The sequence below is a fragment of the Lynx rufus genome, unplaced genomic scaffold, assembly GCF_022079265.1.
Source record: "Lynx rufus isolate CCGP_SWC_20201006 ecotype Redwood Valley unplaced genomic scaffold, mLynRuf1.p SCAF_3, whole genome shotgun sequence".
NCBI classification, from domain to species: Eukaryota; Metazoa; Chordata; class Mammalia; order Carnivora; family Felidae; genus Lynx; species Lynx rufus.
The window spans coordinates 116,929,339-116,954,996 of record NW_025814845.1 but is presented as its reverse complement, the minus strand read 5'-3'; the positions used below and the strand labels follow the sequence as shown (position 1 = coordinate 116,954,996).

The 25,658-nt window shown below is 35.3% G+C and overlaps 1 protein-coding gene across 1 annotated transcript in view; it reads left to right on the top strand.

The window, feature by feature from the left end:
* Positions 1-25,441, top strand: part of MGAT4D (MGAT4 family member D) — a 52,469-nt gene extending 27,028 nt beyond the window's left edge. Inside the window, exons 4-11 of the mRNA XM_047091210.1 lie at positions 1,837-1,970; positions 5,582-5,628; positions 11,707-11,820; positions 13,947-14,022; positions 15,543-15,657; positions 18,624-18,754; positions 23,106-23,213; positions 25,409-25,441. Of these exons, the coding sequence (XP_046947166.1) occupies positions 1,837-1,970; positions 5,582-5,628; positions 11,707-11,820; positions 13,947-14,022; positions 15,543-15,657; positions 18,624-18,754; positions 23,106-23,213; positions 25,409-25,441 (758 nt within the window). The remainder of the gene's footprint in view (positions 1-1,836; positions 1,971-5,581; positions 5,629-11,706; positions 11,821-13,946; positions 14,023-15,542; positions 15,658-18,623; positions 18,755-23,105; positions 23,214-25,408) is intronic.
* The last annotated feature ends 217 nt before the right edge of the window (positions 25,442-25,658 follow it).

The following is a 25,658-nucleotide window of genomic DNA, read 5'->3' as shown; positions in this document are numbered from 1 at the left end:
TCTAATAACAAAAAGGATGATAAGTACTATGTAAGACAAATATATAGCTGGTACACTCAGCCTCATTTAGAAAGAATGAGTAGAATTGGCACAAGGAGACTGAAGAAGAATGTTCTAGGCAGAGAAGGAATGGTGTATGTGCAACGATTTGGAGGTGAGAGAGTCCTGTTTGGTCAGTTTATGAAGCTGAAAGATGATTTGTAGACAGTTGAAATAGAAGACGTAGGTTGGCACCAGGTCACTAAAGGCCTTGGAAATGTTTGTAAGCGTATTCCTTATCCTAAGGCACTGGAAGTCATTCCAGCAATTGCATTTTATTTTTTAACTTTTTTGTTATGTTTATTTATTTTTGAGAGAGAGAGAGAGAGCAAGAGAGAGATGGGCAAGGGGCAGAGAGAGAGGGAGACACAGAATCCGAAGCAGGCTCCAGGCTCTGAGCTGTCAGCACAGAGCCCGATGTGGGGCTCAGACTCACGAACCACAACATCATGACCTGAGCCAAAGTCGGATGCCCAACGGACTGAGCCACCCAGACACCCTTTCAGCAGTTGCATTTTAGAGTGGATCCCAAATTTGAAACTTGATTCCTGCCTCACACCACCCATAAAAATCAATTCCAGATGCGCTGTAAGCCTATATATAAAAGGCAAACAGTTATTTAGGAGAATATCTGTTATGACTTGAAGATAAATGAAGATTTCTCAACAGGAATCAAAACACTAACTATAAAATAATAGGCGGATAAATTATACTATATTAAAATTAAAAATTTCTGTTCATCAAGAGGTAAAAAGTTGAAAAGGGAACCCAGAATAGGAATTGATATTTGTAATACGCATAACTGACAGAGCATTTATATTCAGAATCTATAAAGTGCATCAATAGATAAGAGAAATCCAGACAACTCTAATAGGGAAACAGGTAAGAGCTTAAACAGAGATTTTACAAAAGAATATCCAAAGACCTATAAACATATGAAAATATGTTCAACTCAATAGTAGTCAGGGAAATACTGATTCTTACTGTTCTCACCAAGGTTCAATAATTTTTTGTTACATAAATGCTTCTCAGTTTGTTGTATACCAGAGCCCTGATTGTTTCAACATGTTTTCCCCCTGGTTCTATTATTGCCAAGTTCTATTATTGCTAAGTTCCTCACTTAGCCATTCTAGAAGTCCTTATCCCTGTCTTAACGGAGGGGAAACTGAGGCTGGAGAGGTTGTGTATCTTGCCCAAGTTCATACAGCGAGGCACTGGTGTTGACTTTGCGCAGACTTCAGTGATAACAATCTTGGTAGCTATTTAGGATGGCATGAGGTCTGTTCCACCAGTGTTCCAGTCAATATTGGGCAATAAAAGTAACTCAGGGGCATGGATTCATTCCATCAAGTCACTTGGAAATTACTTCGTACATTGTTTTCTCCACAGATGAAAATATTTCATAGTATTTTTCCTGTTTTGGGTTCCAGTGTGTTCTTAGGAAGAGTAGACAATCGGCCAGTGTCACATTTTGTATCCAGTTAGGTAAAAGCTATAATAAACAGAGAGTAGTTACTTTTATTTTTCACTACACTGAAACCCTCCAACATGAGAAAATCTTGGAGACTACTTAATGCATTTACTAAGAATCCATTGCAAATTGGAATTTGCTTAAGCACAAAATGAACTTTGTAATAAAAATTAATAGTAGTTTGGATTATTTTTGTAATACAGTTTCAGACACTCTTTTTTGACCATATAACTAACCCAAGCATAGTGATAAGCATAGACATTAATGATAAATTATGTTTTTTCTCTGTGGTTCAAAATGATGATTCCATGCACCTATGTCTGCAGTCTCTTTTGCGCTGGGTATTTCCACTGTTAGCAGAGGAAATCAAAGTTACCTGAAGCAAACCCTGAATTCTGTTGTCTCCAGGATGACTCTCTCAGAAGAGAAGGACTCTGTGGTGATTGTCTCGGTGGCAGATGTACGTATGAAAAATAAGTAGCTCTCCAAATACCCTTCCTCCACGGTAATCACTGTATCGTTTCAGATGTTTTTCTCAAATTTAAAAAAGCAATTCATAGATGCCAGTTTTGGATAGCAGACAATGTATTTGAAACTTGTTTGGCACCACTGAGAAAGAATTAAATATGTCAAACTAAAAAGAAAAGATAATGGTTACATGCAGAGAAATAAGATTGCATTGTTAAATATGTTACTAGGAGCCCTGTGTACTATATGGTACAGAAATTATATTTATAAACAGAACATCAAAATTGAAGCTACAGTAGAAAACAAAAACAAAAACAAAAACCCTGCCCAGCCCAATAAAAGGTTGGCATATGAATCAAGAGGTAATTTCTGTTAAATTAAGTAACAATAACTACCATGAATATTGAAGCACTCCTTTCTGTATCTCAAGGATTGTGGACCATTTTTATATACCTTATTTGTAGCCTGCATTACATCCTTGTAAAATAGGTATAGCTCTCCTGATTTTACAGGTGAAAAATCCGGGCTTTATAGAAAGTAAGTAACTTGCCCAGTAATTAATACAGCAGATTCAAGTCTATGTCTAATAGATTCTCTATCTTGCGTCTAATGCCATGTAAAACTATAAAGCACTGAGTAAATATTAACACCATAAAACCTTTTGGAGGGGAATTTGGGAGTTTGTGTTAGATTTAAAATGTCTATATCCTTTGTCTCAGAAATCTCAATTCTGGGAAGTTATCCTAAGGAGATAATAAGGAAGAATCCCAAAATAATAAAAATATGACAGTATGTGAGAGTATCTATAGTCGTTGAGAACACAGACTCAATCTAGATTTCTCTGCTTCCTGGCTTGTGAACTTGAACAAGTTCCTTCACTTCTCTATGCTTCACTTTCTTTCTCTGAAAACAGGCATCATAATATTACCTATGTCATAGTGTTGTTTTGTCAATTAAATTAGCTACTGTATTTAAAGTATTTGGAATGATGCATGACACATAGTAAGTGTTCAATAAGTAATTGTTTCAAGGATTTTCAGTGCACAATTGCTTTTTAAAAGCATAATATTGGAAACCACCAAAAATGTCTATCAATAAGAGGCTGGCTAAATACTTGTCTACATTGTGATAATCTGCAGTGCAATTGTAACCATTGAAAAGAGAATGAATATCTATATTCGCTGATATGAAATTATGTCCCTATCATACTGTTGAGTGGGAAAAAAGTTGTTAAGCATCTCATTTAACATAATGTTATCTATGTAAAATGCGATAGAAGGAAGGAAAGAAGTAAAAAAAGATATACAGATAGATGAAATGTATAAAGAAAAAAAATGAGCAAACCTTGGAATAATGGTCTCCAAAATATAAATAATGGTTATCTCTGGATAGTAGGAGATGTAGGGATCCTTTGTCCTTTCTTTTGAATTTTCTATAATAAACATGTCTTTGAATGCAGAAAAAAACTCAAAATAAGCAATAGAAGAACTAATAGGAAAATATAAGTAAAAGATTAAATAGTCATTCTGTCCAAGTTTAGTTTCTTAATATTGGAAGAATATACATAATCTCCAAAATGTTTTGCCACATTTCTGTATATTACATATTACAATCTTCATTTCTTTGCTGCTGACACATGCACATATGCCTTTATAAAATGTTTAGACCAATGATAAAATATTAGGGACAGATTTTAAAATGGAATGTAGAATGTTTAAGAAGTGTAACTTTAGTACTATGTTTAAAATGTAATATGTTTCAGGGAACCTGGGTGGCTCAGTCAGTTTAGCATCTAACTTTTGATCTCAGTTCAGGTCTTGATCTCGGGGTCATGGGTTCAAGCCCCTTGTTGGGCTCCACGCTGGGCATGGAGCCTACTTAAAAAAAATAAGTAATATGTTTCAGTATGTAACAAATAGCTGGTGATTCAGTGTATGGTTATCTTAAGAACCTTAAGTACTGTCATAGAGTTATCTGTATCATGACAGATATATATTTTTTAATGTTTATGTATTTTGAGAGAGAGAGGGAGAGGAAGAGTGCGCGCGGGGAAGGGCAGAAAGAGAGGGAGAAAGAGAATCCGAAGCAGGCGTCATGCCCAGCAGGGCTTGATCTCAGGCATCCCGAGTTCATGACCTGGATGGAAATCAAGAGTCATGCTCAACTGACTGAGCCACCCAGGTGTTCCTTATGACAGATATTTTTAAGTAAACAATCTGACTATATACATTTCAGGGTACTCAGATTTGACAATACAATTGTCATCATTCAGACATTTTTCAGAATTTTGTTTTGAGAGTGCTTGTGGCCCTGAAGCAATATCATTTAAATGCCATCACTTTTGTAAAAAAAAAAAAAAAAATGCCATCTGAGAATAAACTACCGAAAGATATTTACAAATGAGTCTGCCATCTAATCTAGCGCAGCATTTGATGAAGAGTAGGCAAATAAGTTTGTTAATGGGCAAAAATTTGGGAATTAGGCTGAGTAATACTGTCTGGAAAACTGTGGTATAATATTGAGGTACATTCAGTACCATATAATACTCACAAAATGAAGACATCTTCAAAAAAAGCAGTTCTTAGGGGCACCTGGGTGGCTCACTTGGTTAAGCGTCCAATTCTTGATCTCAGCTCAGGTCATGATCTCATGGGTTCTTTAGAATGAGCCCCACATCGGGCTCTGACAGCACAGAGTTTGCTTGGGAATCTCTCTCTCCTTTCTCTACCGTTGCTCACACATGCGTGTGTGTTCTCTCTGTCTTTCTCTCTCTCTCAAAATAAATAAACTTAAAAATGTTTTTTAAACTTCTTTTTAATGTTTAAATTTCAGGTGGGGGGGGAGACCCAGAGAGAGAAGACGACACAGAATGTGAAGCAGGCTCCAGGCTCTGAGCTGTCAGCACAGAACTGACATGGGGCTCAAACTCACGAACCACAAGATCATGACCTGAACTGAAGTTGGATGCTTAACCGACTGAGTCACCCGATGTGCCTCTAAAAATTTTTTTTTATTTTTATTTTTTTTTTTATTTTTTTTTTTTAAAATTTTTTTTTGTCAACGTTTATTTATCTTTGGGACAAAGAGAGACAGAGCATGAACGGGCGAGGGGCAGAGAGAGAGGGAGACACAGAATCGGAAACAGGCTCCAGGCTCTGAGCCATCAGCCCAGAGCCCGACGCGGGGCTCGAACTCCCGGACCGCGAGATCGTGACCTGGCTGAAGTCGGACGCTTAACCGACTGCGCCACCCAGGGGCCCCTAAAAAATTTTTTTTAAAAAGAGCAGTTCTTAGAAATAAGCCATCCCATTTTTAGGACAAAACTGTTTTAGATACATAGGTTTTTGCATACAAATTTTTAAGTGCAAATAATGTATAGTGATATTTTGTATTGTGACAAAGGAAGAATGAAATATTTTAAGTATTCCAGTCAGGTCTTTTAGACACAAGGATATTTTAAATTCTTTTATAGAAAGTGAAAAAATAAAAAAATTCTTAGGACACAATGACATTCCACACATAAACTAGATTTACATGTAGCAAACATATCAGTAAAACTATGAGGCATGCTTAATTTCAGTAAAATATTTTTCTCATTTTCAGAGAAATGAAGATTATTTAAAATCTGTTGTTGACATGATTACAAAAAGGTGAGTACTGTCTGATAAGCTTAAAAATAGCTGCTCTTTCATTTTTTCTTTTATTTTTTCTGCCCAATTATTTTATTAGTGATCATATTCTTCTTGATGAGTGTAGCTGTGTAGATGGAACTACTTAGAACTAAGGGTAGTTCTAAGCTGTGATGAAGTATAGCTTACAACTTTCCCCAATTTTGTAGGTTATCTGCCTCATAAAATCCATCTTTTTCATGTTATGATTGTTATATCTATTCTCCCTGAAATCCACTTCTTCTGAGAGAAACCTACTAGATTATTTTTTAAGTGATCTTGTGTTCCTTACCATATGAAGTTACACTCTCCGCCTCTGCTTATGATCTCCTACTGGACGCAGCCCAGGAGAAGCAAGCACATGCTGACGAATGTACATGAGGTGATTCATCCAGCAAGACCCTATGGAATTGGTCCCAGCCTGTTAGATGTTTATGTTCACGTGGGTGATACAACTGGTAAAAAACAAATCACAACAAGGAAGCTGGTGTTTCGCATTGGTATGGGGAAAGCAATATGAGAACATGTAGAGGAGGAAGTATTTTATTCTGCCTGCAAGATATCAAGAAGGTCCTTCCTGAGAAGTAAGTAACAGGCTGAGTCTAAAGGTGTGAGTAGATCTTCTTCAGGTAGATCCAAAGAGAAAGGGAATGCCTGGCAAAGAGAATTGCTTGAGAAGGCAGCAAGGCCAAACAGGAGTATGCTAGAGTTTTGGAAATATAAGTATATCCTGAGGTGTGGATATTTGGGCTTGAGGAAGAAGTATCAGTGGGAGCTAAGGCTGGCTGTAATAAGATCATGAGGAGTCTTGGATACCATGCTAAGGAATATGCACTTGATTTCACAGCCCAGAGTTGCAAAACATGGCCTTCCAGCTGAATCTGGCTACTAGACGTGTTTGGCTTAGACAGCAAAGTGTTCTGTGGTTTTTTGTTTGTTTGTTTCCTCACCAAATAGCTCAAGGGGATGAGGCAAAGTTATTTTAGTCAAAAGAATTCCAGCTAGTAAGTGTAGAATGAATAGAATTAGAAAATCACCATTTTGAAAACAACTGAGTCAGGCATGTCATTAAGTGATGGGGAGCTTTACAAGGAAGGTGTACTAGCCAGCATCCAAACAGGAAAACCTTTGGTAATTCAGATAGAATTTGATACAAAGAATTGGTCAAAAAGTGTTTACAGGGGCTGAGAGAACCAAAGAGAGAAGAAAGGAAATGGGAGAAGCATGAAGGGAGACAGGAGTATATATACCGCAGGATCTGATGTTGGGCTGCATCTGCTGCTGTGTTGTTGAAAGAGCCATGATCGCAGATTTGAGCTGTGCCGCCTTCCAGTTCTCCGTTGCTTCCTGCTACTCTATCCTGTTGCTGCTGTGGCCTTCACCAGAACCTGAAAGTAGGAAGAATATCCTCCTTGTTGACTGCCTTCCAGTCTCTTGATACTGCCTCCCATGGGCAGAACCTATGTGGAAGATGTCTAGCAAGGGGGCCTGGGATTGTGGCGTGCAGGAACCCTCCCCCTATAATACCTGGGAGAACAGAAGTGTGAGAATGGGGGCTGAGGGCACATGCGCAATCCGCAGGAGGGGGTCAAGTGCCCCCACCTGAACCTGTGATCAGTCACAGCACCCCTGGAAGTGAGACAGCGAGACAGTTTGTGCCTTCTGTTGTGATGTAAATGAAATACACCATGAAACAACTCCAGGGAATTATTGCCCACCACTCTCCAAAGTATAACACAACACAAACACAAAATACAACATCTACTTTAAATCCAAGTTTGGCGTCTACACAGTGAACAAAGGAAGCAGTCTGGAGTAGCCACCAGAATGAGGACGGAGGACATTCTGTAAGACAGGTGACCCCGTTCTTTCAACAAGACTTGTTTGAGAACAAGAAGAAAAGAGAAACTGAAATGATCGGTCTGGGTAGTAAATTTAGAAAAGAAGTAAGAGGTAACAGATTACAATGAGGGGATCTTATGTGGATGCTTATTTGAACACTCCACATCCCCCACTGAATACTTGTCAGGCTCCTGGGGACATGTGAGTTATCAGCTGAATATTATGTGATATTACATAACTATTCTTAGTCTTGTAAGGTGTGATAATGGCATGCAGTTATGTGAATAAATGCCCTTTTTTGATTTTGACACTGAAGAACTTAAGGGTAAGAAATGATATCCAGGATTTGTTTTAAAAAACTTCAACAACAAAAAGTGGGCTGTATAGATGAAACAAGTGTGGTAAAAAAAAATAATGGTTGTTGAAATCAGATGATTTGGGATTCGTTGTATTCCCACTTTTGTGTGTGTGTGGTAATTTTCATAATAAAAGTTTAAAGAATTGAATTAGCCTATTTTCAACAAGCTCGATGGATGGGGAGTAAAGTTAAACACAGCAGCCTGAGGGAAAACTTGTGTTAGGGGAGGTCTGGAGATGGGGGCTCCGGGAGTGGTTTTATATGTGATCTCATCCATGGGAGGAAGCTGATGGACAAGGTCTAGGGGCAGTGGATACCAGGCACATGTGGAAGGAGTTTTAGGCAGGACTAAGCTACGATAAGGGGGAAAACAATAAGAATAGGTGAAAGAGCAGAAAAAAATAATTAGTTTGAGAAAGGAGGGTGAAACTAAAGAATTACATCCTTAAAGGCTGTTCCCTGTGAAAGAAAAATAGTATGTTGAGAATGAGGGATTTATTGGCAGTGAGCTTGAACTAGAGAATGGTAGTGAAGCCTCGAAGTAGATGTTGTGTGTGGAGGGAGATAGAGCTGGGCAAGATTAATGAAAACACCCATATATGTCTGTTTTTTCCCAAAAAAGATTGCCCAGGAGAAAAGTTGCCTCATACTTGAAATGTTCTCCTAATCCAGGATATGCTGTCTTGGTTGCTTTACTCTGCATAATAATCCACTATTTGGAGAATACACATTAGCCTGAAATGACTTCAGTCTATACTAGGTTGGTCCTTATAAGGGAGTCTTCATAGGATCCGTTACAAAGAAGGTAGAGGTTTATAAACAATTCCTGGGGATGTCTTTGCATAATTGCAAAACTTTTGAAGATGACTTTAAAAAAGAATTCTAGTATATGGTTACTTGTGGAGATCACAAAAATATTACTTGATGTATAGGGATACTTACGTTTTGCTATAAAATGTACAAAGACAATGTCACTAACTGGTATTTTAGCCAGGCTTGAAGATCATGTGTATCAGAGAACTGTATTAGATGATTCAAAAAGATTCGCATGATGATAAGGATATTAATGTTAACAATACAGCATAAAGGGTTGGGATACAATTTTATTTTTTGTGAGACTAGAATAAAACTATAATTTAAAATTTTAATGTAGACTCATAACTTCTCATTTATATGCCTACATTTTTCTGTATTTAATTTAGCTCAAAACCCTCTTTCTAGGTCTTCTTATTGGGGTTAATGAGAGATTGCTCTATATGTTATTGACCCTAAATTTGAGACTATATAGTAATTGTTAAAGGACCCAACTAAGGTTATATAAAACCTTATATGAAACTGTATGTAGCTATGTGCTTTATATAAAAATGTAAAGCTGTATGGTTTCCATACTTTTATGACTGTAAGGTAAAATTACTCATTTATAATGGCAACAACATACAATTATATTATTTTCTCTAGTCATTGGCAATTCGCAATTCTGGTATCATTATCTCCAGGACTTTTGATGCTATCCATAACCTCATAAGCTAGAAAAGGTTTAAAGAATCCTAGAAAGATGTCACCACACAAGATTCAAGGGTCTTGCTTAAGACAGACTGGAAAAAAAAATGAGCCTGGAATCTTTCTCTTTATCAGTAATGGGAAATTATACCGTCAAGATAGAAATTATTTGTAACTGGGCCTTTGTTGTTTTGAGACTTTGTGTGAAATTTTCTAGAGGACAAAATTTATAAGCTTCTGTAATCCTATTTTTTGATGATTGTATATGCTGCAACTTAATGTTATTTTCACGTACCTCTGCTATTCTAAATTGTTGTACAAAGTTATTCAATTTTACTTTTTTAAAATGTAGGTATTGTGTTACTAATTTTTACCCCAAAGCAAGCAGAATTCCTCATTCTTTTCTTTGATCCAGCATTTTCTACTCTCCAAGGAATATACTAAAATTAGTGTTTAAAAATCTTTCCAGTTGATACACCATAAAATCAGAGGATTCAGGAAGACTTTCATCTCCTGCACTTCCCCATTTACACTCCCACCTAAATAAATAATAAGTCAACAAACAAACAAATAACCAGAAACTCTTCCACTGATGCATAGAGCCTCATTAGAATCGAGTTACCTGTAGAACAGTTCTTTCCCTGGAAGGGAGTGTATCGCTATGCTAGGTTTACAGATGAGGAAACTGAAGGTTAGAGCAAGTAAATGGCTGGTTAAAGTTTGTAAGTGATGGAAGCAAAATTAGCAGAGACCCTTTTCTGGGTTCAAACCCCACATTCTCGGTAGCACATGCTGCCACCCCATGCTCATGATACACACCAATTTCAAAAATTTGGAAACCATTTTAAAAGCAAACAAAAGGAATAAAATTGTCTGCATTCTAATGTCACAAGAAGGCGACACAAGCACTGTGATCAGGCGCCAACAGACTTTGGAAGAAGGGGTGAGATGATGATGTGCATTTGTTATTTGTGTAACGGTATGTGGGCTGAAGAGCCCGAAGCAAGTTTGTACTTTATGGAATTATTCGCGGTGAATATAGAATGATGACTCAAATTCCAACAGTGTTGTTGAGGAAGACGTGTTATCAATACATGGTAACTGAGATTCATTCGTATTGGAATTATGCAAAGTGAGAACTGCCTATTTTGCACATAATTGAGATTGTGCATGTAAAACTCTGCCCTGCTTTTTCACCTATTAGTAAAAAACAAACATTTTCTTGAGACTTTAACATTTTAATAAATAATGGAATGCCTAAACATAAATCCCACTTAAAGTCATATTCTCTCTAAAGGAAAATCATTCAAAATGTTCTACCTGGTGTCCCATCCTTTACCTTGATGGTGGAAGATTTGTATAACAGCTTTTGTGAGCCGTGTGTTGTGCATTTTAATGATGGTCTATAAATATTAACTTAGAATTTTTTTTAATTTTCAATTTTCTTCAATTTTAATATATATTTTTATTTTATTTAAATCCAACATACATTGTATGTTAGTTAACATATGGTGTGATGATAGTTTCAGGAGTAGAATTTAATGATTCGGCGCTTAACTTTTAACACTCAGTGCTCATCCCAACAAGGGCCTTCCCCAAAACCCATCATCCATTTATCCCATCCCTCCACTCAACAAAATAAAGATTATAAAAAGCATACGTAGTCATCCAATGAGTGTGGACAAGAGTCACCCTTAATCCTTGCTTGTTGTGACGAGTCTATAGTTTCAGGAGCCACAGTGCTGTTATCCAGTAGGAATCTTATAAAGCTCAAAAGTATGCATTTTTTTTACTTTTTAAGCTTATTTATTTACTGAAAGAGAGAGAGAGAGATAGAAGAGATGGGGGAAGGGACAGAAAAAGATGGAGAGAGAGAATCCTAAGCAGGCCGTGTGCTGTCAGCTCAGAGCCTGACGCAGGGCTCAAACTCACAAACTGTGAGATCGTGACCTGAGCCCAAACTAAGAGTCAAACGCTTTACTGAATGAGCCACCCAGGTGCCCCAAAACTATGCATTTTTAAAAATCACCTAATGTTCTAGGCTAACTCACTAGTTTCATTATTTTGAATCTTTTACGGTATATATATGGTTGTAAACTTGCAAAAATTTAAAGTGCCTATAATTTTTATGAAAATAAATTAATTTTATATATTTTAACTTTTTGTTATATTGTGCACTAATTTATAAAAGAAATACTTTAGCTAAAAAGTATTAGTTTCATAATGTGGATATCATGTATCAACCTGTGAAATAATTCGAATAAAAATATTACATGGACATGCATGAAGACATTCTTTTTAAGTATTTGTTCATTTGGTAAATCAAATTTTCAATTACAAACTTCCACTTCTGTTTACAGATTCAAAAGGCAGCTGAAGTCTGGATCCTTGGAAGTCATTTCAATACCTGCCTTTTTTTATCCAAACATGTTACACGTCAAGCAGTCAACTGAGGACTCAGGAAAATTAGAGAGGTATCAGGGCACCCGGGTGGCTCAGTCGGTTAAGTGTCTGACTTCAGCTCAGGTCATGATCTAACAGTCTGTGAGATCAAGCCCCGCGCTGGGCTCTGTGCTGACAGCTCAGAGCCTGGAGCCTGCTTCAGATTCTGTCTCCCTCTCTCTCTCTGTCCCTCCTCCATTCGTACTCGGTCTTTCTCTCAAAAATAGATAAACATTAAAAAAAATTAGGTATGATGTATTAGAAGACAGTATTCTCAAATAACAAACTTCATCGGATGTACTGTTGGAACCAGCATCTAATAGATCCCATTTCACAGTCAGTTCTTACAAGAATGACTATGTGCGTCCCTTCCCAGTCTGCGTCCAGCGACGTCAGGTTGGTAGCATGAAATCAGCGATGGTAGGAGCAATTACACTATGGAAATGGGCAGAAGCTACATATCGTGGTTCATCCCCACCCCACTCCCCAGAAAACATTTACCACCAGGACTGGATTATCAGTGTTCACATGTTCAGCTGATAATTAGCAAGGGCATAATGATGGGGGAAAAAAGCCTGGGGTTATAAATTATTACACGTGCCTTCTAATTCCAGCTTTTCTGTTTGTTGGTCATCCTGGCAATTTAGCCTTTGTTTTCTTAGCTTCTTCCACTTTCTGGTGTGTATAATAAAATCTACATTGTATATTTGGAAAAATCATGGTAAGAATAAAATATGATAGTATTTATGAAAGAATTTTGAACAATTGAAAGGTTTGTATGTGTACAAAGGAACACTACTGTTTGATTATAAATGTGGAAGGTATTATAAGAAATGTAGTAATTCGGTTCCTCAAAACTTAATAGAGTAAAAGAAATGCCAGAATTCAGAAAAAACATCTTATCCCAGGAAACTCATTTAGCTCTGTTTTGTTTTACAATAATAAATGGTATGTCAGAATCTGGAAATCTCTTAAGGATTTTGTTTTAATTAAGTAGTCAGTTTTTAGAGTCATAAAGCTGGGAGGCATTCTAGATCCTGTTTTTCCTTCTGCCCTTTATGTCTCTATCATTTCTTCTTTAAAAAAAAAAATCTCTCTTGGAGCACCTGGGTGGCTCAGTCAGTTGAGTGTCCCGACTTCAGCTAAGGTCATGATCTCACACTTGGTGAGTTTGAGCCCTGCATCTGTCTCGCTGTTGTCAGCGTGGAGCCTGCTTTAGACATTCTGTTTCCCTCTCTCTCTGCCCCTCTCCTGCTCACACTCTCTCTTTCAAAAATGAATAAACATTTATTTAAAAAAAAATCTTTCTCTGCATCATCCCTCTCCTTCCCATTCCTCTGCTGTGGACCATTCCTCTGCTGTGGACCATTCCTCTGCTTCAGGCGATTAATGATCTATTTGCTTTCCCTAAGCCTCACCTAGCCTGTCTTCCAATTCATTCTCCATAGTGTAGACAGAAGAATCCCTTTTCATAGGAGATCAAGTGCAAAGTTTCCTTCATGATCTGGTCTCTTCCCACCTTACCATCGTCAGCTTCTTTTCCATCCATTCTTGGTGCTGTAGATCTAAGGTGGCAGGCTCTCTCACATGCTTCATGTCTTTGCGATACTGGTCCTCTCACTGAATGCCCTGCTCCCTGCTCCACCCGCCCTGTCTTATGTTACATCATCATTGCCAACGTCTTTGTATATCACTTATCTAATCATTCTGATCTTATTATTTTTCCATATTTTCATAGAAGATTATGAAACCCAGAAGGGCGAGAGGTGCATTGTGTATTGTTCTTTGTATCTTAAGGAACTGGCCTTGCATCTAGCTTAGTGTTAAATTAGAATCAAGTTTCTTCCTACTTTTATTTGAACGAGACCTAAGATGAGAAAGGATATTAACTTTCTTGTACAGATCAAAAATTAACTGACCAAAACGTAAAATTAATAGATTATGCTTATTCTAGTTTAGCGATGGCAGGTATCGGCCACTAAATGAAGGTGGGAACCTTTTTGATGTAACTTTTCAGTGTAACACTCAATTTCACTTACTGTAGACAGTACTCCATGTTAGCGAAGGGCTAAACAAAGTTTGTGTTTAATTACTGGTGTGCTTATAAATAATTATATAATAATGACAAATATTAACAGATTTTATTATTTATCTTTAGTTGGCGCATCAAACAAGTACTGGATTTTTGTTTTTTGATGCTTTATGCCCAACCAAAGGCCATGTATTATTTACAGGTAAGACCTTGGTATATATATGTATAATTTAAAGTGGAAGTATTATGTTCTCCTTCCTTCCTGCTTGTATTCCTCCACCTTACTTTGTATTCAGAAAATAAGAAAATGCCAAAGAAAATGCCAAAAGGAAGTTGAAAGTTGATTTGAACTAAGTCTTCTAGCGGGGTTTACTATTAACAGAGGAAATCATAGTTACCTGAAGCAAACTGAAAAGAACTTCTCAAATTAGAAAAAAATAGAAATGATGCTCCCTACATTTCTCTCGCCGCAAATTTATTACATTAAACAAACATTTTGAACACTTAATATACGCCATTGGTACCCTACATTGTCTCCTCTTGTATTTTATGTTCTACCCACTTCTACTGTGCCTTACTGTGTTTCTTAAATAAATAAACTGTATATAGTTTGGATCCCCTGAATTCTGGCATATTGTTAAATAAAGAGTTTTATGTTTCAGCCGTGAGTATATACTTCACTATACGTGACAATGTGCAGTTGTAAGAAGAGTTTGTAAGATACCACTGGAGATGAGAGAAACGTTAGAAAAAAGCCTGAAGCAAGGTGTTTCTCTTTTACCGGAAGAAAAAAAAAGAGCCTTTTGATTTCTGGTTAACAGAAACATGAGATCCACCCAATGTATTCTTCCCAATTTGAAACAATGTGATTCTAGTTTGTGCTCTGGTAACTCGCTTGTGGATTTCCACATTTTTCTGAATCATTTAGGAGGCCCTCTTATTGTATAGATTACCCATAATACATACGAAATTAAAAAAAGAAAATTCTAGGGGAGCCTCGGTGCCTCAGTATGTTAAGCGTCTGACTCTTGATTTCGGCTTAGGTCATGATGTCACAGTTCATGAGATGGAGTTTCGAGTTGGTCTCCGTGCTGCCAGCACAGAACCTGCCTGGGATTGTCTTGTCTCCCTCTCTCTTTTGCACCCCCCCCCCCCCGCCGCCGCTCATGCTCTTCCTCTCCCTCTCTCTCTCTCTCAAAATAAATAAATAAATATTTTTTAGGAGAAAATTCTAGTTTCTCTTTCCCCCTCTCTTATGGAGAGCTATTCTTAGGCTTATGTGTACCAACATTCATCTACCCAGCTAGTTGTGGATGAGAGTGCCAGTTCCCTTTCATCCTCTCATTGCCAAGCACGGTCCCTGGTCCTCTGGTGACAGGACCTGGCGCCTATCATCTCAAACATAAAGCTAGTTAGGCTTAAACTGGGAACGGAAGTATTTGTAAGGATGTAAATAGATTCGGATAAATAGATTTTTTTCAATGAGGATTTAGATTGAGTGTTGCATATTACTACTTAGGAAAGAAACCTCATCTCTGGTCTTAGAATCTCAAAGTGAAAACTAATAGTAAATACCCTCAGTGAATTGAACTAAAAATAAAATAATCTCATAAAAACTGGTTTTTCAGTGTATTCTATTGAGAAAGTATTTTCAGTTCTCAAGCAAATGCAATTTATTCAATGGAAGCATCAAAGGAACTAATGACTTTTGGTTTTTTCCAGCTAGAAGATGATATCATAGCTAAAAAGATGTACTTTACAAAAATCACAGATTTTGTGCATAATATCACTTCAAATAATTGGTTTTATATTGAGTTTTCAATTCTTGGATTCATAGGTAAGCCTTGTATTTTCTAGCACACAATAATCTTAAAATTTCTTAAAAACTTATTAGTTACTTAATGGAAAGGAATGGCATGATTTCTGTAAAGATACTGTTAATTTAACAGTAAGATCAAATTCAAGTATCTTGAGTTTCAGTAAATGTATTTTTAAACCAATCTTTCTGAGATAGACAATATAAATAAGCAGCCTATACATGTGATGAAAATGTAAGAAAGCTACTACTTGCTAAATGCTTGCTGCAAGTCTGGCCCACATGTTAACTCAGTGACTAAGGGGTACTGCTCTATTTTACATGAAAACTCAAAGAGTTAAAGTTGTAAGAAAGGAATTCTGATTTAGGACTACCGTACTCTAAATTCCTGGTAATTTCCACTATGCCAAATGTGACATACTTAGAAAAGTATAAAAATAAGTGAATCATACCCACCATGGAAGAATGCCTAAAATTGGGCCAATCGTGGGATTTAAAAAAAAATTCTTTTATAGACTTTCTTTCTTCTTCCTTCCACTCTTTCTACCCTCCCTCCTATACTTTTTCTTTCGTTTGAACCTTGAGGTGGCAAGTTGAATTACCACACTCATTCCATGGTGCATATCATCCTTGCTTTCATACAGGAGCCCTCTTTTACTTTGTTCTTTCATTTTATGCCCAGTCCCTACTCCCACTTCCTCCCACCCCCCAATAGGCTTCCATTCTAATATGTTCAAAGTGTACATATAGGGGCACCTAGGTGGCTCAGTCGGTTAACTGTCAGACCTCTGCTCAGGTCACGATCTCACAGTTTGTGAGTTCAAGCCCTGCATCAGGCTCTATGCTGACAGCTCAGAGCCTGGAACCTGCTTCAGATTCTGTGACTCCCCTCTCTTTTCCCCTCCCCTGCTTGTGCTTTGTCTGTCTCTCGCTCTCGAACATAAATAATAGACATTTTAAAATGTTTAAAACAACGTATACATATAAATATGCTTATATTGGTGTTTATCATGTTTTTATCTGTTTAAAATTTACATAAATGGTGATGTGATAACCCTCTTCATGCCCCTTAACATTTTTGTCCTCAAAACTAGATTTTGAAACTGTCAACATGTTGATTTGTGTCGATTTAGTTTATTGTTTCTTACTGCTGTTGCATACGCCCCACATAATAATCCATTTGACTTCTCCGTCCTCAAAGTGGTCAACTTTGCTCCCAACTCTCTGCTGCCACAAAGAAATGAAGTGACATATTTTGTCCCCTGGATCAGGACCACTGAGGGCGAATATGACTGTGTCTCTAAGTCATGCCAGATTACTTTGCAGATTGGCTGTACAGTTTATAGTCCCCTAAGCAGTGCGTATGAGTTCCCACCTCCCCATATGCTTGACAACATGTGATTCTATTACATCATTTTTTATTTATTTTTGCCATTGGGAGGAGTGTTAAGAATTTCTCTGATTGCTAGTGAAATCTGTTATTCATATACTTACTTGATAACTTTCTTTTCCATACTTTCTGTCAAGTATTGCAGAATCCAATTTTGAAACCCCAAAGGTTTATGCTCAGCTTTGATTTAAATACGAGGAAAAATTATAGGTAACAGCAATACCTGATAAGCTTGAAGAGGAAGTAATTTTGTTGATACATTACTGTGAAAATTTAAAATTTTTTGTATCTTTCTCACCAAAGCCCGGTGTGAGAAGGCTGGAGAATATTCACATTCTGACCAAGAGCACACTGAACAAGGAGCATTGTATATGTAATCCTGAAGTCTTATTTAAGCTTAAGTTTACAACAGCTTTGTTTTTTGTTGTTAGTGTTGTTATAAAACTAACAATGTTCTCACTCAATATTACCAAAAACATGAGTTTGCTAAATAGAATTTTACAGCATGCTGACAGCAGATAAGGAAAAGACAAATATTGATTCAACTATTTCCATCATTAAATCACTTACTTTGGTTACTATATAAAAACCAAAAAGTTAAAATATAACTATACATTTGATTAAATAACTCATACAGATTCAACTCCTAGTAAAGAAAAGGAAGCATGATTACTTCCTACTATCATATTTATTAAATAGGTATATTTTACACTATTTACTTTAACATTTACCTGAATCTTATACCTTCAACTTCATTTTAAAATCAAAGATGCAGTATATTAGAAGAAAGCAATTGGACCTAAGGAAATATCCTACTTTAAAGTATAGCAAATCTTTAAGTATCACAAATATAAGATAGAAATAAAATTCTTATAAAATGAAGGGTGCCTGTGTGGCTCAGTCGGTTAAGCAGCCGACTTTGTCTCAGGTCATGATTTCGCGGTCCGTGAGTTCAAGCCTGCGTTGGGCTCTGTACTGACAGCTCAGAGCCTGGAGCCTGCTTCTGTTTCTGTGTCTCCCTCTCTCCTGCCCCTCCCTCATTCGCTCTCTGTCTCTCTCTGCCTTTCAAAAATGAATGAATGTTAAAAAAAATTTTTTTTAATTCTTATAAAATGATGCTCAAATATTGAAATAATGCTATATTTTAATCAAAATTAAATACTAAACATAAAAAATGTGGTAGATTGATAAAGTTCTACAAAAGTCAGGTTATAGATCTGCTTCTACAAAATTAAGTAAAAATTATAGCTTCTGTACATTTCATTTTATGTATATGTATCTTTCACAAGACTTAGAAATTGATCCTCATTGGTTATCAAAATTGGTTTCCTGAGGGTATTCACTATTCTAAACCTGCTTCACACTTCTCTCTCCCAGAAGTGTTAATCTGTAATACTTAAGCAGATATATTATTTTATTATCCTTCAACTTCATGAATGCTTTAAGGATATACTTATATAAGGATATATTTAATTTTTAATGATTTTTTGGTCCTTTCTCTTGTTAATAGAATGAACAACTATATATAAGGGTTATTTTATAATATATGGTATAAACACTCGAGAGTTATTTGGATTTGTTTACTTTTTCTTTGTAGGAAAGCTGTTTAAATCTGAGGACTTAACTGACTTTGTGCGTTTTTTTTTAATGTTCTACAAAGATAAACCCATAGATTTGCTTTTGGGGGACATTTTTCAGGTAAAGATGTGTAACCCAGGAGAGACTCCTGTGAGTATTTCTTTACTTTGTAAATACAAACTATTTTAGGAAAATACTATCTGTCTAATGTAATTCCCTGAAATTTGTTTACAGAACTAAACCTGATGAGTGCACTAGTTTTTAAGTTCTGGTATCCAGAATTTTTACTGACACTTATACCTACTACATCAAATAATGAGAGGCCACAAATTTAGTGAAAAGTGGAAGAAAAGTGACAAACAGTAATAAAATGATAGATGCAAATTAAATATGTCAAAATATACCAGCTAAGAGATAGTTCATCAGAATGGATTAAAAAACACTATGCAATTATTGCTGTCTGTACTCAGTTAAAATATAATTAAATACATAGGTTAAAAGTAAAAGATGGAAAAATAAATACCTTGCAGACAATAACAAAAAGAAATTTGTACTAGCTATATTAATATCAAAGTAGACTTTGGTGCCAAAACCCAAAAAATTTGACCAGGGATCAAGAAAGATACTAAAAGAGTCAAATCACCAAGAAGATATAACAATCCTAAAAGTGTATGCATCTAATAAGAGAGACTCAAATACATGCAGCGAAAGATGACAGAATTAAAGAGAGAAATAGATTAGTCTACAAGTATAGTTGGAGACTTCAACACTCCTCTCTCAAGAACAGAACTGGTGCATAGAAAATCAGCAATGAGATAAGAATTGAACAACACCATCTACCATCTGGATTTAATTGATATTTAAAAAGCACTACGTCCAACAGCAATACAAAACACATTATTTTAAAATACACATGGGGGGGCGCCTGGGTGGCTCAGTCGGTTAAGCGGCCGACTTCAGCTCAGGTCATGATCTCACGGTCCATGAGTTCGAGCCCCGCATCGGGCTCTGTGCTGACAGCTCAGAGCCTGGAGCCTGTTTCAGATTCTGTGTCTCCCTCTCTCTGACCCTCCCCCATTCATGCTCTGTCTCTCTCTGTCTCAAAAATAAATAAACGTTAAAAAAAAAATTTTTTTTTAAATAAAAATAAAAAAATAAAATACACATGGGGACTCCTGGGCAGCTCAATTGGTTAAGCATCTGACCTCAGCTCAGGTCATGATCTTGTGATTCGTGAGTTCGAGCCCTGCATCAGGCTCTGTGCTGAAGTGCAGAGCCTACTTGGGATTCTCTGTCTCCCTTTCTCTCTGCCCCTCCCCTGCTCGCTCTCTCTCTCAAAATAAATAAACATTTAAAAAGAAGAAATTAATAACAGAAAGATAACTGAAAATCTGCAAGCACTTGGAATTTAAACAATACACTCCTGAATAAACCATGAATGAAAAAGGAAGTCTCAAAGGAAATTAGAAAATACTTTGAATAGAATGAAATGAAAATACAACCTATCAAAATTTGTGAGATTCAGCTAAAGCACTGCTTAAGGAGAAATTTATCCTAGAAGAAATCTTTACCTTAGAAGAGAAGAAAGATTTTGCATTAATAATCTCAGCTTCCACTTTAAGAAACTAGAAATAGAGAGTAAAATCAACCCAAATCAAGCAGAAGTAAGAAAATATTAGCTATGAAGTCAGAAAGCAACAAAATTGAAAACATAAAAGTAGTTCTTTGAAAAGAGCAAGAAAACCAATAAGAAGATTGACAAAGAAGACTCAAAAACAAATTATCAATAATAGAGACTATCATGATGCATATGTATGAGTGTGTGTATGTACTAACAAGATATGTAGATTATATGCTGAAAACCTAAAAATGCTGATGAAAGAAATAGACATACCATGATCATGGATTGGATGTGTGTAAATGTGATATGCAGATAGGTATGTATGTAAGCAAGATGTTTAGGTTGATATGTAGATGTTGTATGTATATACGTACCTATCTACATATCAACCTAAACATCTTGCTTGATAAAAACATTATTTCAAAGTAGATCACCTATCTAAATATAAAACAAACTTTAAAACCTTTAGAGGTGTAAAAAAATATCTTCAGGATCCAGGAGAAGCGTTCTTAGACATGATACTAAAACTATGATACATTTTTTTAAATTACTAAATTAGATTTCATCAAATTCAAATCTTTTGTACTGTAAATTTTACTGTTAGAGGATAACATACCACAGACTATGAAGAAATATTTGTAAATTCCATATACAACAAGGACTTGTATTCACAATATAATAAAATTCCCAAAACTCAATAACAGGAAAATAACCCAATTAAAAAATAAGCACAACGCTTGAGTAGATACTGCTAAGGTAGTTTCTCCCTTACTGCAATAAGCAATTAACTCAGCTTTCCTTTAGCAGAGCTGAAGGGGCATTTTGTGGGAAGTCAACATTTGATAATGCCATCTCATTGGAACTTCTATTAATAGCTTAGCAAATATTATCATATTTGCTGGTTTTTAACTCCTCAACTAATTTTATCTGACCTTAGTTTCAAATTAAATTAACTCTAGATTATTTAAATACTTTACAGTTATAAAAACAATCCTTTAATATAATACTTTCCTACATGTTTGTACTGCGTAGAAATACATTTAAGTAAGCCTGCTGTTTAAAGATTGCAAAAATGCATGGGGCGCCTGGGTGGCGCAGTCGGTTAAGCGTCCGACTTCAGCCAGGTCACGATCTCGCGGTCCGTGGGTTCGAGCCCCGCGTCAGGCTCTGGGCTGATGGCTCAGAGCCTGGAGCCTGTTTCCGATTCTGTGTCTCCCTCTCTCTCTGCCCCTCCCCCGTTCATGCTCTGTCTCTCTCTGTCCCAAAAATAAAATAAAAAAAAAAAAAAAAACGTTGAAAAAAAAAATTTAAAAAAAAAAAAGATTGCAAAAATGCAATCTACCAAGTGGGAGAAGATATTTGCAAATAATATATCAGATAAAGGGTTAATATCCAAAATAAATAAATAACTTATACAACTCAGCACCAAAAAACTCCCAACTAATCCGATTAAAGAATGGGCAGATAACCTGAATACTTTCCAAAGAAGCCATACAGATGACCAACAGACACATGAAAAGATGCTCAACATCACTCATTATTAGGGAAATGCAAATCAGAACCACAATGAAATAGCACCTCACACCTGTCAGAATGGCTAAAATAGAAAACACAAGAAATAACATGTGTTGACAAGGATGTGGAGAAAAAGGAACCCTTGTGCACTATTGGTGGGAATGCAAATTGGTGAAGCCACTGTGGAAAACAGTATGGAGTCTCCTCAAAAAATTAAAAATAGAATTACCATATGACTTAGTAATTCCAATATTGGATATCTACCCAGAGAAAACAAAATACTAATTGGAAAAGATATATGCACCCCTGTGTTTATTGCAGCATTATTTACAATAGTCAAGATATGGAAGCAACCCAAGTATCCATCAATAGAGGAGTGGATAAAGGTGTGGTATATATACAATGGAAAATTACTCAGCCATAAAAAAGAATGAAATCTTGCCATTTGCAACAACATGGGTGGACCTAGAGGGTATAATACTAAGTAAAATAAATCAGAGAAATACAAATACCATAATATTTTACTCATAGGGAATTTCAGAAACCAAACGAAGAGATTGACAAACAGAACCTTAAATATAGAGAACAAACTCGTGGTTGCCAGAGCGGGGAGGTGGGTGGGGAGATAGGAGAAATAGGTGAAGGGGATTAAGAGAACACTTATCTTGATGAGCACTAAGAAATATATAGAATTGTTGAATCATTATATTGTGTACCTGAAATTGATACAACACTATGTTAATTATACTTGAATATATTGAGTATATAAATTTGAGATGGATTTTTATGAATTTTTAAGTATACAGTATGTAAAGTAATTCTCAGTGATCATAATAATTTCAAATGTTTGCTTGTAATATTAAGGGGTGGTTTCACAGGTCATCTTTCTTATTTTTATTTTTAATGAGATTAACGAAATCTTTTTTCTATAAAGCATAATATTGGTTGTTTTAATCATGTTTTTTTTCTACTTAATTGAGGGGGGTGTAATAGTGTAGGAATTAATTAATATGAAAAGACAAAGAATAATATAGTCTGAGAGAATGGATAGAAAAATACAAAAAAATTTCATTTATGTTGTTGAAATAACAAGAATGGAGTGGAAAATTATAGTTGGTACAGCAGTAGCCTGATTTTCTATGACAGAGTTCAAGAAAATACATGCTTTAACTAACACCTTTTTGTACCTCAACTTTTATTATTCTTATGAAGAAAAATCTAAGTAATAAAGTTTTATTTAATGTTTAAGTATTAAAATAGAACTCTGGCAAAAACTAATATAATACAGAATTCTTCCATCCATAAAAGCAATAAAAAGGAGTATTTGGGTTGTTACAGAAGATTATTGTTTCTCTTTTTCCCCAGGAAAAATGTGCAGAACGAAATAAGCAAATTCGTATTCGATATAAACCTTCTCTTTTCCAGCATGTGGGTATACAGTCATCATTCCCTGGAAGAGAACAATATTCCAAAGTAAGATTTTGAAATGTTACTTGAGTAATATAAAATGTCTTGTGAACTTATAAAATACTGTTTAGGAAAGGAGAGATGGAAACATGAGAGAGACTGTAAAATATGGTTGTTTAAACATAGTTCATCTTACAATAGCTATATGTTGTGAAGAGCAATCATCTTTTCAAGACCAAGTTATCTATCATGGTTAGAAAAATCTAGCCTATGTTAACTTCTTTGCCTTCCTATTATGTAACAGCTGTGCAATTCAAGTAATGACTAAAAACATGTTTTAAAAATCATAATACACTCACTATTTTAGTCTAATATTTAAAATTAGACAAGAATATTTCCAAATAAAATGTCCCTATTATTTAATTTCGATGTATCAACATTCTTATTTCAGATCACTATTTGTTGTACCAACAAAAATTTGATTTTTTGGTATTGTTTGGTTTTTATCATTCTTAAATTTTCCATCATTTTTGGAAACAATGTTATTTATAATTGAATATAATTGAATTATAAAATATATAGTATATATATAATATAATATAATTGAATTATAATTGAATGTTATTTATAATTAGCATCTTGGTAGGGTAGAAGAAGCAAAGACTTCGGAGTCAAAACACCTAGTTTTTAGTTACGGTGACCTATGTCCTCTGTGCTCTCTTCAGTCTGTAAGAGGGAGAAGTTTAAATTAGATGATCCTTAAGATGTTTTCCACCTTTGAAATACTATTGACATCTCTCCCTTCATTTCTTCACACAACAAAGCAAATGATTGCTTTAATCTTTGGCAGTTGAAATGAGAGAAATGCACGTGCACATACTCTCATCATTTCATTCATTATTTATGATCAGCCCTCCTTCCACCTTTTCTACTCCTTATCTCTATATATTTATTGTACTGAGTTCTTTGGAACACTGCCTGAAACATAGTGTGAATTTAGTAGATGTTAGCTATTAGCTATTACGCAAGGTGAAATTCTAGATTGAAAGTATTCATTAAGCAAAACAGACAAGTGTCTGGTATATTGAAAATTTATGAATCTGCATGCAAAAAATAACATCATAAAAATACATAAAACATAGCTGCAGGTGATGCAGAAAGAAATTGGTCTATACCATTCTATTTGTTGGTGCTGTTATAATGGAACTCTTTTCTTCCATTGTATTTTTTTGCTTGATGAGCTGTTTTAACCTTACCTTTGTAAATTTACAACCGATTAAGTAGAATATTTATCTAATCACTCATATTTTAATGTTATAACCTAGCTTTTTACCTTTTTATACCTCACACCATGTAAAATAGAAATAAAAAACAATTTAGTGACATGTCCAATGTGAATTGTATATTTTTAAAATATATATTACTTTATTATAATTATTTAATCATATTATTTTAAAATTTTCTAACAGGATATTTATTATTAGGAGTTTCATAATTCGAGTACCTTCTTTAAAAATGATCAGCATCATTCTTTGGAAAAAATGACATAATGAGGATTAGTCTTAGTTCTCAACTTTCTTCAAAGTGGCTAAGAGACTATCTCATATAAAAAATTAAGCCTTTGATAATATAGTGGTAAGTATAAAAATTGATATAAATGTATAGAAAATTATCAGATATTTATTAGCCTTATTTTATAATCATATTTTGTGTATTTTTAAAACTTTATACATATAACTTTCTGATATACTCTCTAATATTTTGTTTGAGAATAATGAGTATTTTCTTTTCCTTTTTATCATATACTGTACACATACAATGAATTTGGAGACAATAGATCTCAGTTTGAAGCCTCATTCTTATCAATAGATGCAACACTATGGATGAATCTCTAAAACACTGTGCTAAATGAAAAAAGCCAGATGCAAAAGACTGTATACTCTATGATTCAATGTGGAATTCTAGAAAAGGCAGATCCTGACATCTTATTATGATTTTAATTTGCATTTCTTTGATGGCAAATGATGTTGAGCATCTTTTCATGTACTAGCTGTATGTATGTATATATGTATGTGTGTGTGTATATGTGTGTGTGTATATATATAATGAAATATAGATTTTTACCAAATATGGATTTTAATGAAATGTAGTATATAGTTTTTGAAATGTCTGAGTATTTGCCCATGGGTTGTTCACCTGTTTACTTTTGTTTGTACATACATGGTCTCTGCTTATGACTTGCTCTTTCATTTTCTTAACAGTTCCTTTCAATGAATGAAAGACTTTCACCTTGATACAGGTCACTCCACCCAAACCTCCACTCTGTCCATATAGTTATGTCATTTCTTAGTTCAGTATTCAATGATTTCATAACAAGAATATAAAACCTGTTTACACTTAAACTGCATGGTATGCTCTATTTTTCCTTTATTATGCAGCTTTTTTTTTGTTTTAAATTTGCTTTATTTCAATGTACTTATCACTAATTCATCCTCAGATTCCCTGCAAATT